Source organism: Papio anubis, chromosome 3 (genome assembly GCF_008728515.1).
Source record: "Papio anubis isolate 15944 chromosome 3, Panubis1.0, whole genome shotgun sequence".
In the NCBI taxonomy this organism is placed as follows: domain Eukaryota; kingdom Metazoa; phylum Chordata; class Mammalia; order Primates; family Cercopithecidae; genus Papio; species Papio anubis.
In genome coordinates, this window is record NC_044978.1 from 112,752,235 (window position 1) to 112,768,075 (window position 15,841).

At 35.9% G+C, this 15,841-nt stretch overlaps 1 protein-coding gene across 1 annotated transcript in view; it reads left to right on the forward strand.

Annotated features, from left to right (window-relative positions):
• Positions 1–220: 220 nt before the first annotated feature.
• TMPRSS11E (transmembrane serine protease 11E) overlaps positions 221–15,841 on the forward strand; it is a 38,287-nt gene continuing 22,666 nt past the window's right edge. Inside the window, exons 1-5 of the mRNA XM_021938575.2 lie at positions 221–2,597; positions 7,227–7,348; positions 9,465–9,532; positions 12,051–12,214; positions 15,302–15,340. Of these exons, the coding sequence (XP_021794267.1) occupies positions 2,381–2,597; positions 7,227–7,348; positions 9,465–9,532; positions 12,051–12,214; positions 15,302–15,340 (610 nt within the window). The 5' untranslated portion in view covers positions 221–2,380. The remainder of the gene's footprint in view (positions 2,598–7,226; positions 7,349–9,464; positions 9,533–12,050; positions 12,215–15,301; positions 15,341–15,841) is intronic.

Sequence of the window (15,841 nt, forward strand, 5' to 3'; positions counted from 1 at the left end):
ATAATTGAATCTGTGGGTACAAGACTATGTAATAAATGAGTTGGTGGCAGGACTCAGAAATATAATCTCTTAATTGTTTATTCAAAGTATTTTTGACTGGATTCTCTTTTTTCTTTGTCCCATGTTATCCCTTTTGTCTTCTAGCCACCCAAGAGAGCATGTCACTAAAATAGTCATGAGTAATGTGGGAAGGTGGGGGTCAGAAAAGGAATCACAGTGGTACCTTGGACACTGCAGTGATGTGAATTCCATGAAAATACATATGTAATCTTCCTTATTTTTTTCATATTTTAAGAATGTCCTATGTCTCTCTCTCTCGCTTTCTTTTAATTCAAAAGTCATAATGTTTGTTCTTAAAAAATCCACCATAAAACAAACAAAACCACGAATTAAAATTAAAGTTTCTCACTTATTTGTTATTCTGCTTCTTACTGAAAAAAAATTGTTGTGTCTTCTGTATATTTTGTTACGCACAGATATATATATAGTTTTATTATTTAGAAAAACTGAAACATGGAATGCATATTGTTCTATAATTTTTAAAATTAAAACTTATCATTAACCTTTTTAATGTTAATACATGAAACCTACCTCATCAATAGAATGGCTGCATTGTTTACATTTTTATCTTGATTAAAACTTACTGTAGAACAAATAGTATCTAATATTTCACAATTCTACATAGTAATCATGTATTTTTGATAATTTCATGTTTTCTTCAAGCACAAATTCATATTCTTCATCTGACATGTTTTGATATTAGTTGAGAAACCTCTGCCCGTATTCCCCTCAACAGTTTTGCTTATGTCTGTTATACTCATCTCCTTTTTTCTGCAATTGATGAATAGCAAGTATTCAGGGATGAAGGAATAGGAGTCAGTTTTGGGGGTTTCTTAGGCACAGTTGCACATAAAAAGTAATCTCATTGTGGAGAAGTCTTTTTATATTGCAGTAATTGCCATTCTAGGAACAGGTGTTTGGAATTCTACTCAAGGGAAAACTGGAGATGGGAAAGGTTGGGGAGAGTAAGATAAAGCTTCCCTGGTTACAGACCCATGGAAAAATCACAGGAACAAGGCAGGAGAACTAGCAGAGTCCCTGGAGTCTTCCACCACATCTCAGTGCCTTCCCCAGGGACAGTGTTGTGTAGCGATGATAATACCACTGACTTCTGTGCCAATGCTCTTTATTTTGTGCCCAGCCAGAGCCAGGATGTAATGATAGTGTGACAGGGGCCAACATGATAATATCATCACTTCCTGATCCTATGTCATCAGGAAACAGAGTGTTCTTGATTTCTGTAAACAAAAAGTATTTATTGTGAAATGCTTTGCTGTTTACACATTCATGATCTAATTCTAGGTCCCAAAGCACTTTAGACGGAATGGTTATCCTGCTCCTTACTGATATATGGAGAAATTGAGCTCAGAGTTTAAATGATTTGTCCAAGTCGCAGACCTGTTAATGAAAGGGCTGCACTTAGAATTCTCCTTATTCTGATTCAACACCCAGTACTCCTTCAGGAGAATACCATGTTTTCCTCAAGTCCTCATATAGCAGACAGCGCTCTAGAAAAAAAAAAAAAGTATAGCATACACTGGCATGATAAATACCTCAAGAAATCTAAAATAACAGTATCATATTCAAACTCCTTAGTCATCTCTGACTTATTATTTCACATTTCTAGCTTTAGAGTTTGCTTACCAAATATTATAACCCAATGGGACAATTTTACCAATCAAACAAAAATCATGTGGATCAATGTTTTCCAGTTACACATATTTTTGAAGGCAGAATAAATAGAAGTTGTTGAGGGAATCTCAAGCAAAAAGAATTTCCTGTAGCATCATTAAAGCTTAGAGGTAAATATTAGCTCAAAACCTCAGGTTCTTTAGGAAGGGGCCTCTGGTTGTCTCTTCTAGGTATCCTCAAAGTTTGGTTTGGAAATAGATCGGAAAATTAGAAGCATAGGATTAGCAACTCTATCTGAAACCTGGTATGCTTCAAGCTGTAACACATTTAAAAAGGATATTTAAGATTCTAAAGTGCTAGAGAAAAGGCTTAAAATATTTTTGTAGCTCCTGCAGTGTCTAACTCTATATCAAGTACGTGGCTGGCTCAACAAGTGACATTTAATATTGCACTTTCTACATGTCAGGCATTGTTACAAGCACTTTATATATAGTACTTCATTTAATTCTCACAATAATCATATGAAATAGGTACTATCATTATCATCTTCCTTTTATGGATGAGAAAAACTGAAGCACAGAAAAGTCAAACTACTTGCCTAACAACAGGAGTCAGAGTCAGGATTGGCCTCAGCAGCCTGGAACCAGGCTGTGCTCTAAACCCAGACAGTACACGACCCTCCAAATGAATGTCCTTTATTCCACAAAAATATCTGTTTTGTCTAAGGAGTGGATGTGTTGCATGCTCTGAAATAATCTATCTATTTACTTTCTTCCTTAGGCCAGATGTGGTGAGGGCTAGGAAAAGAGTTTGTTGGGAGCCCTGGGTTATCGGCCTCGTCATCTACATATCCTTGATCGTCCTGGCAGTGTGCATTGGACTCACTGTTCATTATGTGAGATACAGTAAGTATAACCTGCCTTGGCATCATGTAATTTACCCCAAATATTTCCTCATACCTTGCTGTTTTGATTTGCCTCAGGCTTATTCATTCATTACTAAGATTCATTTGCATAACCTGTACAAAGGAATCTTTACCTGCTTTGTCTCTTATTTACTGCTCATAAGTCAAGGAGGATTATGTTTTCTATCTTTGATGTGTGATGCTTTCTGCTGGGAACAGCATGCTCATTTGCATCTTCCTTAATAAGCAATAAGTGAATATTAATCAAGGGAAAACTACAGCATAGCTAGAACCAATGTCTTGAGTTGTTTGAGGTCATAGGGCAAGCACTTTGATTTAAAATAATTCTGACTGGGTGCAGCGGCTCACGCCTGTAATCCCAGCACTTTGGGAGGCTGAGGCGAGTGGATCACTTGAGGTCAGGAGTTTGAGGCCAGGCTGGCCAACATGATGAAACCCTGTCTCTACTAAAAAAAAGGAAAAAAAAAAAACAAAACCCAGATGTGATGGTGTACCCCTGTAGTCCCAGCTCCTAGGGGGGCTGAGGCAGGAGAATCACTTGAACCCAGGAGGCGGAGGTTTCAGTGAGCCGAGATCATGCTACTGCACTCCAGCCTTGGCAACAGAGAAAGACTTGGTGTCAAAAAGAAAAAAAAAAAATCCAACTCGTTGAAGTCCTGACATGCCAATAAATCAATGACACAATCTGGAGTCATAAAAAAGTAGGCTCTATTCTGTACCAGGAAGTTAGAAAAATAGTCATAGTGATGCATTGTTGAATAAGTGCCTATTTCTGTTATTAAAATCTCATCTTAGGATATATTGTAGGTGATTACAGAGGATAGGGTATGCTGAGAAAGCTCATTATAAAGAAGTTCACCCTGCGGTTATCAGGTACCTCATTGCTAGATGAACTGTTAGTTGCTATGTTATTAGAAAGGTTTCTAGGGTACTTCAGAACTGTTCTCCAGGATGTAACAACCCTTCCGAAGTTTCCTCCTACTTTGCTTCGGGTTTTAATTACTTGACTTAACCGTGACCTGTTAGTTTAATACCTCCCTCTGTTACTAGATTATACTTGGATGTTCAAGGCACCGTAACCATAGAAGCTAATCACTTGATTCTAATTTAATTGGGACCTTGTTGAAGTTGCTTTCCAATAACGAGAAAGAGTACTCTGCAATCTGGTTGTCTTCCTCTACTGTCCCTGCAAGTGTAATCTCAATTTCCAAAGCAAGATGGATCATTTCTAGATAGTTTAAAAAAATATTTAAAACAAAGATTTTTTTTTTGGTAGAATTTGCATACAGACAGGTCTTTAAATTTGGAGTGTCTGCATATTATTAATAGATTTTTCTGTAGCATACTTTTTTTTTTTTATTTTTTGAGACGGAGTCTTGATCTGTTCCCAGGCTGTAGTGCAGTGGCTTGATCTCGGCTCACTGTAACCCCTGCCTCCTGGGTTCAAGTGATTTTTGTGCCCCAGCCTCCTGAGTACCTGAGATTACAGGCGTGCACCACCACACCCAGCTATTTTTTTCTATTTTTAGCAGAGACAGGGTATCATCATGTTCGTCAGGCTGGTCTTGAACTTCTGACCTCAAATGATCTGCTTGCTTTGGCCTCCCAAAGTGTTGGGATTACAGGCGTAAGCCACTGTGCCAGGCCTGGAGCATACTTGAAATAAAAATGAATTGCTGAAATAACTTTATAGCTCTACAATTCTGCTGAGTATACTGAGTCCCACTTTGTTATAAGCATCATTATTTGTCCCCATGGATGCCTAGGACTGTTTTACACACTTTTGTGTGTCTAGAATTTATCAGAGTCTTGGCACATGTTAGGTGGATTAAATACTGAATGATAATATCGAATGAATCGTACCTATGATATGTTCCTGGGCCATACTGTGGCTTGTCTGACTTCACAAGGAATTCCTAGTAATACTAGGGGCTAATGACCTCAGTGAGAGAAAATGTCCCTTACTACTTCTCATTTGCCTCTTCCCAAGCCAAGTTTTATAAGATTCATAAATCTTACTCATATGTATACAGTGAAAACTTGGCAAGAAGTTTTTCAGTAACCTGTTTCTGAATCCTGTTGTTTGGATGATCAATTGAGTAATATTGAACACACAGCTTCCACTGCCCACACAGTACACCTGAATAAACAGTGATTGTTGTGATGTGTGTTACTGTCTTCTGTTTGTGACCTGCTTTCTGTTTTGGGGTATAAACTAACAGAGTGGTTTCGGAGAAGCTGACATGCCAAAATAACCAAACCAAACCAAAAAAATCTGTTACAGAAATAGACAGATACAGATAAAGGTAATCATATTTGGAAAAACATCATTTTGGTTCTTATTTCATAAAGCCCAGGACAACATAGAATTCTGTATACAGTTCGTGTCTGGAGCCTTTGGGCATGCATTTCTGCCCCTGTGTGATTTGGATGTCAGAAGATGAATCTGTTATAAGCCAACACCATTGCAGATTATAGAATCACAAACCTGCTGGAAAAGTACTCATGTTTATCCTTATTTTTCACTTTTCTGTTAATATTCCTAACATGTTTTAGTAACTACTCATACCATATATTTATGGCAGCTGGTAATATGTTTTAACAGTGGCATGCTTAAGTCTACAGAGTAAAGTAAAATATTGAGCACAGATAATAAGTTGTTAACTTGGTTAAACCATATGCAATTGCCAATATTTGACTATTTTTGACCTGTACTAATGACGATTTTAAATCATTCAATCTAGTAAGTCAAAAAACTACATTTAAGGATATAGAGGGGTCTGTTACCATTCTGTCTAGAACCTTGCTATTTAACATATGATTAGCTACCAGAAGCATCAACATCACTTGGGAGCTTGGTAGAAATGCAAAATCTTGAGTCTAACTTTAGACCTCATGTACCAGAATCAGCATTTTAACACGCTCCCCAGGCGGTTCACTTTTACATTAAAATTTGAAGCAGAATTCTAGAAGAATGGATACAACTCCACATAAAGTTATAGCTAACCATGAGGCAGATGTTTACAAATACAAATGTAATAGAACAGTAGTTTACAGAGATAGTTATGAGTTATTTCCCAGTATTTCAATACATTTGAAACCGTACTTGAAGTTGGGTTTGAAACTTCCATTCAGAGAAAGGGAGGTGAGGAAGGATGGAGGAAGAGTAAAACCTCCCAAGTCCTTCACTTAGGTCTCTAGTACTCTGGCGACTCAACTTTCAGTGTCTTCTGCCTGCCATTCATCTCTTTTATTCATCACCAACCCCTCCCCAGCCCTTGTCAGAGTCTGATAGTGCTTCTCTCTCTGTCCCATCAAATCCTCTGGATGGATGGCCAGGGTGTTTTTTTTGAAATATGCTAGTAGTTTTTTGAATAACTTTTATACAACAAAAGACTTGTCCCGCAGCTTCAATAAGTGGCTTTTTTTTTTTTTTTCTCTAAGAAGCAGCTTGTGAAATAAGTCTGTACTCTGGAAGTTAGTCTTGGCTATGCCCTGCTGGGCTTGGGCAAGTTATTTACATTTCCAAGACTGTAGTCTGTTAAATGTGGATAATATTGCCTTTCTGTGGAGTTATTATAAATTAAATGAGATATGTGACTGTACCAGGGACATTGGTGTTCAGTGTTATTTTATTTTTCTTCTGCGGTTTAAGTGAAGAGGGAAAGAATAGGAAGGAAGAGAGAGGAGAGAGACTGTGACTGGATGAGCCACTCTGCTTTCCTATAGTAACTACATACAACTGTCTTGATCACCTGTGTATTTCTAATGCTTGACACAGTGTCTCTCGCTGAAAAGTGACTGGCATTAATATTTGTTGAATGAATACATTAATTTTCTGAGGGCTGTGTGCTTTCCTCATGCACTGGAGGGTAGAGGAAAAGTTATGTGACATTAACTTTTCAGCAGGTCAAAAATGTGGGTTGCTTAAATTGGATGCAGAAGGTAGAGACAGTGGCTAAGTAGCAGACAAGCCAACCCCTGTGGTTGGTGGGAAAAACATACAGGCAGTGACAAGGGAGCTGGGTGAAAGTAAATAGTGTCCCTGGAAGATTATGCCAGGTGGCAACTTTAGCTCCCTAAACTTCTATTTACTGAATCCCTTGCATTTTAATTTCTAACCTCATCTTCCTTTTCAGCCAAAATAAATTTTCTCAAACTAGAGTTCTTATGGACAGAATTGATGTATAGTTGATGGAAGGGAAAAGAAAATCTATATTTGGAATATACAAATACAGTGACCCTTGGGAGGCTTCTGAATCCATCCCTGTTTGTATGCTCAGATGGCATGACTTGCTCTCTCTTGTGACTTACTGAGGAATGAATAACAGATGAATAATCAGCCCACTCTTCTGATGAGCTACTTGTACAGTACTCCAGGAACACCAGGCATTTCTTACAGCTTTGATACTCTAAATCACATGATGATAAATGTTGTTTTATATCCTGAGATAACTATGAGGCCTGGGGCAGGATGATGATGATGATGATCTGTGCTAAGAGCATTCCTTCCTGTTTCAGTCTTCTAGCAACAACCAAGTGGGGAAATAATGATGCTTTACACCCATCTGATAAAAATTAAGATAGGGTTTTGCTTCTTTCCTTGTAGATCAAAGGAAGACCTACAATTACTATAGCACATTGTCATTTACAACTGACAAACTATATGCTGAGTTTGGCAGAGAGGCTTCTAACAATTTTACAGAAATGAGCCAGAGACTTGAATCAATGGTAAGCAATTTGTCATCCACTTCTGGTGCATTTGCTGTCACTCTTTACCATATTTTTAGCGTCCTAGCTTCTAAAAGATCCATTCAACTAACAGATCCCTGTGTATTTGCAAAATGAAAAGAGGCCCTAACCCAAGGAATATAAAACAAAACAGACAATACATCACTTAGCACAATATCACTCGCAGGGCTGAACCAAAGAAACTTTAGCCATTCAGTCAGGTCCTTCTTACTTACCTTTCCTTAGCTAGTGCTACACTGTTGATCAGCAGAGTCCAGAGATTCTGGAAATGTTTGAGTGTGGCCTAAAATATATTTGCTGTATCCTACACTTCCTAAAAAGGAGACTCTGAGCAGAAGATTGCCAAGATTGAAACTATTTAGGCACATACCTAAACAGTCTTTTAGTTTATAAAAGTATCTAACCTTCAACCAGCTTTTGGTACAAAAATATGTAGTAAATCCACAGATATGCAACTCTACCCAGTTTTTAAAAATATTTAACCTTCAACTAGCTTTTGGTATGTAAATCCACAGATATGCAACTCTACCCTTAATGCATCAGTATTCATCTCGAGGGATCAATTAAATACCTAAGAAACTGGAAAAATTAGCATGGGCCAAAAAACAAGGGACTAAGTGGTAACTTCTTATCGTTATCAGATTAATTAAAGAATAATTTAACTTTTTCTGGCAGTCTGTGAGGTAATTCGTGGTATAATGTGATGGAAAGAACCCTGAGCTAGGAGCTGGGAGGCACATGTAGCTTCAGTGGCACCTACTAGCTAATGATACATCACTTGACATATCCGTTTATCATTCTGGACAAAGTTCCTTATGTGAAAATTAAGGTATTAGGTTAGATAATTTCCAAATTGTCTTCCAGTTCCAGTAAACTGAACAAGAATGGAAGTGAGACCCTGGAAACCGCCCAGTAGACAACAGCCTGGGGATTTGGCCAGCTTGCTGAGACAGAGGTTGAATCCTGGTTACATCTGCCCTTGCAAACACCAAATCAGGGAAATATTTGATCAGGCTCTTCTCTAAGGCTAAATACATTTGCAAAATGAAGAAAGTGAAATTGAACTAAAAAGGTCAAGAAGAGATGGCACTATTGCCCTTGTTCTTTGTGCCATTCAAGTACATTTTATTTAAGTAAATAAAATCCAGACAGATTTAAATCTAAAGGAATATACATAGAACTCTTTAATGCCTTCAAAATTAATAATAGTTTTGAAGTTACTTGACAAAAATTAACCCTTAAATAAAAATTTTCTTGTGAATACTGTCATCCTATTCAGAGGACTTGTACTAGTCAGCTTTGTCTCATAATTACAAGAACTGTCCTTAGGGAAAACAATTTGAATTAATAAAATTTAAGAAAGAATTAAAAGTCTCATTGCTTCTGTTAATCACCAGCATGTAGTAAGTGTTTACTTACTACATACTATATATACACATACTGGAAACAAGACCCCTTGAAGTGTTTCCTTACATAAACTCCTAATTAAAAAATTAAGTTGCCTAGAATTGTTATTTAGAATAATAACTAACATCTCTACAAAAATAGATTCTTTCACTTTAGTAGAGTAAAACTTAGGCTAAGTATCCCAGTTTACCTGGGTCTTTCTATGAGCATTTGGAGTGCTGAACTGGGTGTACATTATGCCAGGATACTTGACAACTTTGTCACTAGGTTTGGGAAGCATTTGACATGGACATGCACTCATTTCTATAATCCAATTATTATGTGGCAGAATTATTTCATTTCCTTTGTCTATGGGCAGTGAAAGTCCTTATCTCCAGGTAAAATTGCTCACTCTTAATTTTCAAGAAACAGGATGTTCATTTTCTTTTGTCTCTTTCTGAGCATTAGTACAGCAGATGTCACTTCTGACCCCACTGCGGTTCCCTACTCCTATCATTCCTAAGACAGAGTTCAGTTGAAATCACTGAGAATACCGCAGTAGATTCCTCAAGCTTCCTCAAGTTCAGCTCACTGCGAAATGTCAATGCCTTTTGCTCTGTTTTGTTTTTTAATTTTCTAAAAAGCTTTGAATTAATTTGTGGAATTTCATAAAGTTCTTGCTGACATATTTTGAATATTTTTCAAACAGGTGAAAAATGCATTTTATGAATCTCCATTTAGGGAAGAATTTGTGAAGTCTCAGGTTATCAAGTTCAGGTATGTAAATCTGAATTGCCAACTTCTGAATTTAAAGTTGAAGCTGTTAATCTGCTCAGCAATAAATATGTTTTGAAGTGTTAAATATATAATTCAATTCAACAAACATTTGACACTTGTTCTGTGTAAGTCATGGGTTACAAAGTCCCTTATTGATTCCTTAAATCCCAAAGTAAGCATTTGCAAGGTGATTGCTGGGGACAGAGGTATAATTGGTGCCTATGCTGTAAAAGTGTTTTCTGAGAAACTTACTAAGTACAGATAGTGCTAAGTACAGATAGACCTAACACATATCCTTGGTTTAATGGCAAGTAGTGCCCCATGTAAGACAGTGTAGTAGATCAGGTTTGTCTTTAGCTCTTCTTCCTCCTGTTAGTCAATCTTGTTTACCTTCTTCTATTCCATCTCTCTATTCTCAAAATATGTAGCTGAGAAGATCTCGTCTGTCAACTAACCATTCGTATATAGGTTTAGAACATAATATTAAGGAAAATATTATAAGAATTTTCAATATGATATTGCCATAATGCAAATTATTTGTATTAAAAAATAGAATAAGAACTATTTCCAAAATTATTCCAATGACAAAACTCTAAAAGTTTCCTGCCATTCTATTACTTAGCTGATATCTCTAAGGCATTATTTGATCACTCTGTTCTAAAAATTCTGTACTCTCTGGTGTTTGAGATAGTGCCCTTTCTTGGATCTGCAACTACTTCTCTCATCTTTAAGTTTCACTTTCTCAGGGGGACCTCATTCACCCACATGGCCTCATATTCTATTGAAATACAGATTTCTATCTCCAGTTTGAACTATTTTTCTGATTTCTATCACTATATACACATCCCCATGTGGAAGTTCCACAGAAAATTCCCTAACTCAGGAAGAATCCAGTCACATAAATGAGAAACCTGGAAGTCATCGAACACTCCTTCCTTTCCTGGGCCCCTCGTATTTTATGAATAACTAAGTACTACTAATTCTATTTTCCCAATAGCTTTCTAATTTGTTCACCTCTTTATTCCAGTAATCTTGCTACTGCTACTCATTATTCTGTCTTCTGTTACTACAATAGTGAGAAGAGCAAGTGTATTGAAAAGATTAAGTCAATTTTGGAGATGTTGAATTTACATACTAAGGGACCATATGAACCTGAAAAATGAGTGTGACTTGGTAGAGGGAAATGGAACTGAGCAGAAGATAGAAATTTGCTCACAATCAACTCAAAAATTTGGAAGCATGGGCGTAAATGTCTCGGAAAAAGAATAATAAAAGGGAATGAAAAGGATGATGAAGAAAGCTTGAAGAACAATATTTAAGGTGATGGAAGGAATATAGGAACCTTAGATATAGGGAAAGAGCAGGAAGATAGAAAAATCATGACAGAGGCACCACTGTTGCAAAAGATAAGAAGTTTCAAAGAGGGTGTGGTTGGCATTGACAAATAATCCTGACTGAATATAATAAATACTGAAAAGAATCCACTGGTTTTGTTAACTAGGATACTTGGGTTGTTATTTATTTTCCTGTCTTGAAAATAGTGTTACAATTAACATGTATATAGGTCTGTCCTTGCACAAATGCATGAGTGCATTTGAATATTTAATTTCTGGAAGTGGAAATGCTGTGTCAGAGAAGACAGATATTCAAACTTATAATAGATAAAACTGCTATCCAAAAATAAGACTCTAATTTGTATTCCCACTTCCAGTTTATGAGAGTAGTGGTTGATATATAACGAAGAGTTAGATTCTTTCAGAAGTGACTATGAAAAGGAGTGGGTAAAGTAGCTGGCAGGATGATTCCAAGGTAGTAATTCATACAAATAGTATTAAGACTAATTAATACTCTGTGTTGAAAAGACAGTTACATGAAGTCAGTACAATTTGGTAAAGCATTCTGATATCTTTAGGATTGGGAGTTGTTTAGGATAGCCTGAAGATTGTTTAGGGGAGGTAAGTAGACTTGAGACACAATAAAACCTGAAATTCAAAACCACAGTTGATTTTATATTTAAGACACATTGTATTTGATAATTTTGAATGGTTTTTGAGAGGTATGTTTTTATGTTAATAACCATATACTTAACTAGACTTTTTGAAGGTAAGGGATACCATGAACAGACTAGCTCACTATATGAGAGACTGAATTTGTGGTTCTTCACATACTGAGCAGTAGCAATATAGAAGGAAACATTTATGGATTTATTTTATGTGTGCATTTCATGTAAGTGATAAAGAAAAAAGCAGACTGAGATATTACCCTTCTTTCTTTTCTTTTCTTTTTTCTTTTCTCTTTTCTTTTCTTTCTCTCTCTCTCTCTCCCCTTCCTCCCTTCCCTTCCCTTAGCTTCTCCTTCCTTCCTTCCTTCCTTCCTTCCTTCCTTCCTTCCTTCCTTCCTTTTCTTTCTTTCCTCCCTCCCTCCTTTCCTCACTTCCTCCCTCCCTCCCTCCCTTCCTGCTTTTCTTTCTTCCTTTCTTTTTTTTCTTTCTTTCATTTTCTTCTTTTTTGGCCCACAGTCAACAGAAACATGGAGTGTTGGCTCATATGCTGTTGATTTGTAGATTTCACTCTACTGAGGATCCTGAAACTATAAATAAAATTGTTCAACGTGTTTTACATGAAAAGCTGCAAGATGCTGTAGGACCCCCTAAAGTAGATCCTCAGTCAGTTAATATTAAAAGTAAGTTAATTTCTCTTATTTTTCTTTCATAGAACAGTTTCATGTTAGGTTTGATCTTGGCATTCATTAAAAAATTTTTTTGGTATCCTTTAATTGTAGCGTCTTGCCACCAACAGTATATTTCTTTGGAACTCAATTGGTCCTAATGAAGTATTTTAATTTTTGAAACTGCCCTAAACTTAGGCCTCCCATGCAAGCTTTTTATTAACTCCTGAGCAGTTTTCTTTATATTACACTTTATACTTTGGCTATAGAATCCAATTATAAGTGAAGAAAATGGCTTTGTATCTTCTTCTTCTTTTTCTTGTTGCTTTCATTGTATGTTCTGAGGGTATGGTATATGGAAAGGTTCATGCCATTTACACATTTGTTTTCAAATGTCATTAATATACCTTGCTGTACTTTCTTCCCTTAAACTTTTCACCAATGAAACATTTATAATAAACTTATTTTTGGTATATTTACACCTATAAACGAAAAATTTAGGTAGGTTTTTGTTGTTCTTGTTGTTATTGCTTGTAGGGCTACATGGGACAAAACAAATGATGATAGGTCCTCACATTTAGAAAATAAGAAATATGAGATCCTCAGTGGAAATTAAGGTCTGGTTAAGGGCTGAGTCATATGTTATAGAACAATGCAGGTCTATAGAAATACTATGTGGGCACAAGTATAATGTTACATTTTCTAGAAGTTACATTAAAAACAAAAATAAGCATGTAAAATTAATTTTCAATAATTTGTATATTCAACCCAATATGTCCAAAGTATTGTCATTTAAACAAATAATGTAAAAATTATTCATCAAATATTTAATTTTTTTGTAGTAAGGATCTGAAATCTAGTAACATTTTATATAGCTAGTACGTTTCAATTTAGACTAGCCATACTGCAAGAACTCATTGGCCACATGTGGCTAGTGGATACAGTAGTGGATATGGCAGCACTGGGAACTAGAGAATAGGGGACAAGTAGAGAGAATGAATACAAACTGCTAATATAAAATCTGATAGATCTGAGTAGACGCCTAAATTGATGGCCAGCCAACTCACTTGCTTAGGAAGGAGGCTTCAGTAGTCAGGGACAGATACATAATTTATGCACCCTAGCACAAAATGAAAATGCTAGATCTGTTTTCAAAAAGCAAGAAAAAAGTACTGTTAAAAGTACAAAGATATAAGAGTTTTCTTTCTTCCCTAGTCTCTCTCTCAACTTTTCATGGTGTTTTCATTTGCTGATTATTGTCATTCTAAGAGAAAAAAATTTAATTTGTAGATTACTAGTATGAGTTTAATTGTTTATATCGTGCAATATCAATTTAACTGCATATATAAGTACATTTAACTTGTATTTCAAATCATGGAAATTATGCAACTATATTGCATAGCTTATATATACATGTTTTTCATTTTTGCCATCAATGGAAATAGTACAAAAGGTTAATGACTCTTCTTATTTTCCTGGTTAGTATGAGCAAATTCTACCAACACTCTCTACCTTCAGCTTACTGAAGAGTGAGGAAGGACTAGAAGGAAAAGGAGATCTGGGTTTCCCTATCTTTCTCTTTCTAAGTTGTAGTTTTCAGCAAAAGCTGTTGGCTAATACACAGAAGTAACAGAAGCAAGAAAGGATATGACAGGCTCTGTTGTTCATCTGTGTTTATTAGAATGCTATTGTTTTTTCTCTGGGTTTTAAGCAAGTTTTGGTTCAAAGAGAAAACATGGCCTCCAAGGCATGTCAGTGCACCTCCACTTACTTCATGGAAGGAATAGCACACTTACCTTGTACTTGCTTTGAGTCTTGCTGAACCCCTGTGCATTGTGGGTTCACTAGAATTCTGATTTCATAGGGAATTGTGAATGATATATGCAGATGAAGTGGGAAGAAACCATGGACACACTTATTGCACATATCTTGTCTGCCAAGACTATGATCTATTATCCTATTGAACTTCATTTTCAAAACACAAGTTACAAGATAAAATTATTAAGAATGTCAAGTGAGCAACAGCAGAGCATTGTACCAAGCACAAAGCCATTGCGAATATGAGACCCAGTGCAGATGTATAAGTCACACATGAAGCCAGCCTTGTCAGTACTGTCAATACACAAAGCTTGAAATTTTCGTAGGAAGAGCTTGAGATAGAGAATAAGTTATTTGAAACAAAGAGATCAGAGGTGGTCCTTTTAATATTAACTGAGACTAAATTATAAATTCTTCCTTATTTTTACCATTTTCCCCACAAGTAGCCAGAATAAATAAAGTCAGAAAGAAGGTTTTCTAGAATATAGATTTCCACTTCATTCATACTATTAAATACTAAAGAAAACAAAAACACTAATATTTTCGCATTTAGAGCATCCATCTTTCCATGTACAAAGAATAGTTTTGGTCATTAGAACTCTGCTGAGTCAGGAAGTTTGAGCTTAGAGTTTTATACATCTATTGGCTAGGTTAATGTTTGCATAGGGTTTGAGACTGACCAGTGAGAAGTCAGCAAGCTAAGAAGTCATTGGCTGGAGCTAAATGACAATTTGAGGGCAGACTGTCTTTTCAAATTTGACTTCAAAAGGGGTAACATTGTTTTTAACTGTGAGTGAGTACACATTTATGGAGATGCTATCAGGTGTGTTATACAAATGGGACTATGCTTATGAGCTTAATGATATAATCTGAAATAAGGGTTAATAAATGTATTATTACATTTGGGGAATCAATACTATGGTTTAGAGCAGTGTTTCCCATGGAGGGGTTGTGGACTCCCTGCATCTTATTTACTGGTATAAAATCCAAATTCTTGGGCTTCAATACAAACTACTGAATTAGAGTTACTGGGAAGGGGAAGAGGAGTTTACATTATAAATATGCTCCCTATGTGACTCTTACCCACATTAACATTTAACACACCATTCACATTCTCTGCAATGTGACGATCATACTATGTCTATGACAAGCTATGTCGCTTTCTTTATAATCCAGAAATACTGTTTTATAATAAAATTAAGCAGCCTTTTAGTATTTAAAATACTCAGAGGCATAGTGTAATTCTGATGTGCTGACCCTATTTACCATTTCTATGTGTTTCAGAAATCAACAAGACAGAAATAGACAACTATCTGAACCATTGTAAGTTTAATATATTTATTAATATAGCATTACCTGAAGGTAAAAAGCTAACACTATATAGGTCATTTAGGTTTACTTAGTGTTGATATCATGGGACAGAACAGATAAAGTTTGATTAATTTGTGTACAGTTCATGGTGCTTTATCATATCTCGGAGACACATTTTATTAGTAAAGAATAGCAAAATTGAGATAACTTTGGAGTGGATGTATGGGTGCCTGGGGCAGATGTGTAGTGGAAGTGAGTTGTACAACTGTTAAAGAAGAGGCAAGAAATGTTTACTTATCAATGTTCCGTTTGTAGATATCTATAAGATAAAACAAATCTATACGTTGTGTTTTTGAGCTAGAGGCAGAAACTTATTATCACTATATCCTAGATAAAATCTTCTTGATGTTATTAATCCTATGTCATGGAAAGTGCAGAAAATTATAGGGTATATTTTAATAAAATTACTTTAGACACATAGATAATATCTTCACCTATATTTTAAAAGTGCTG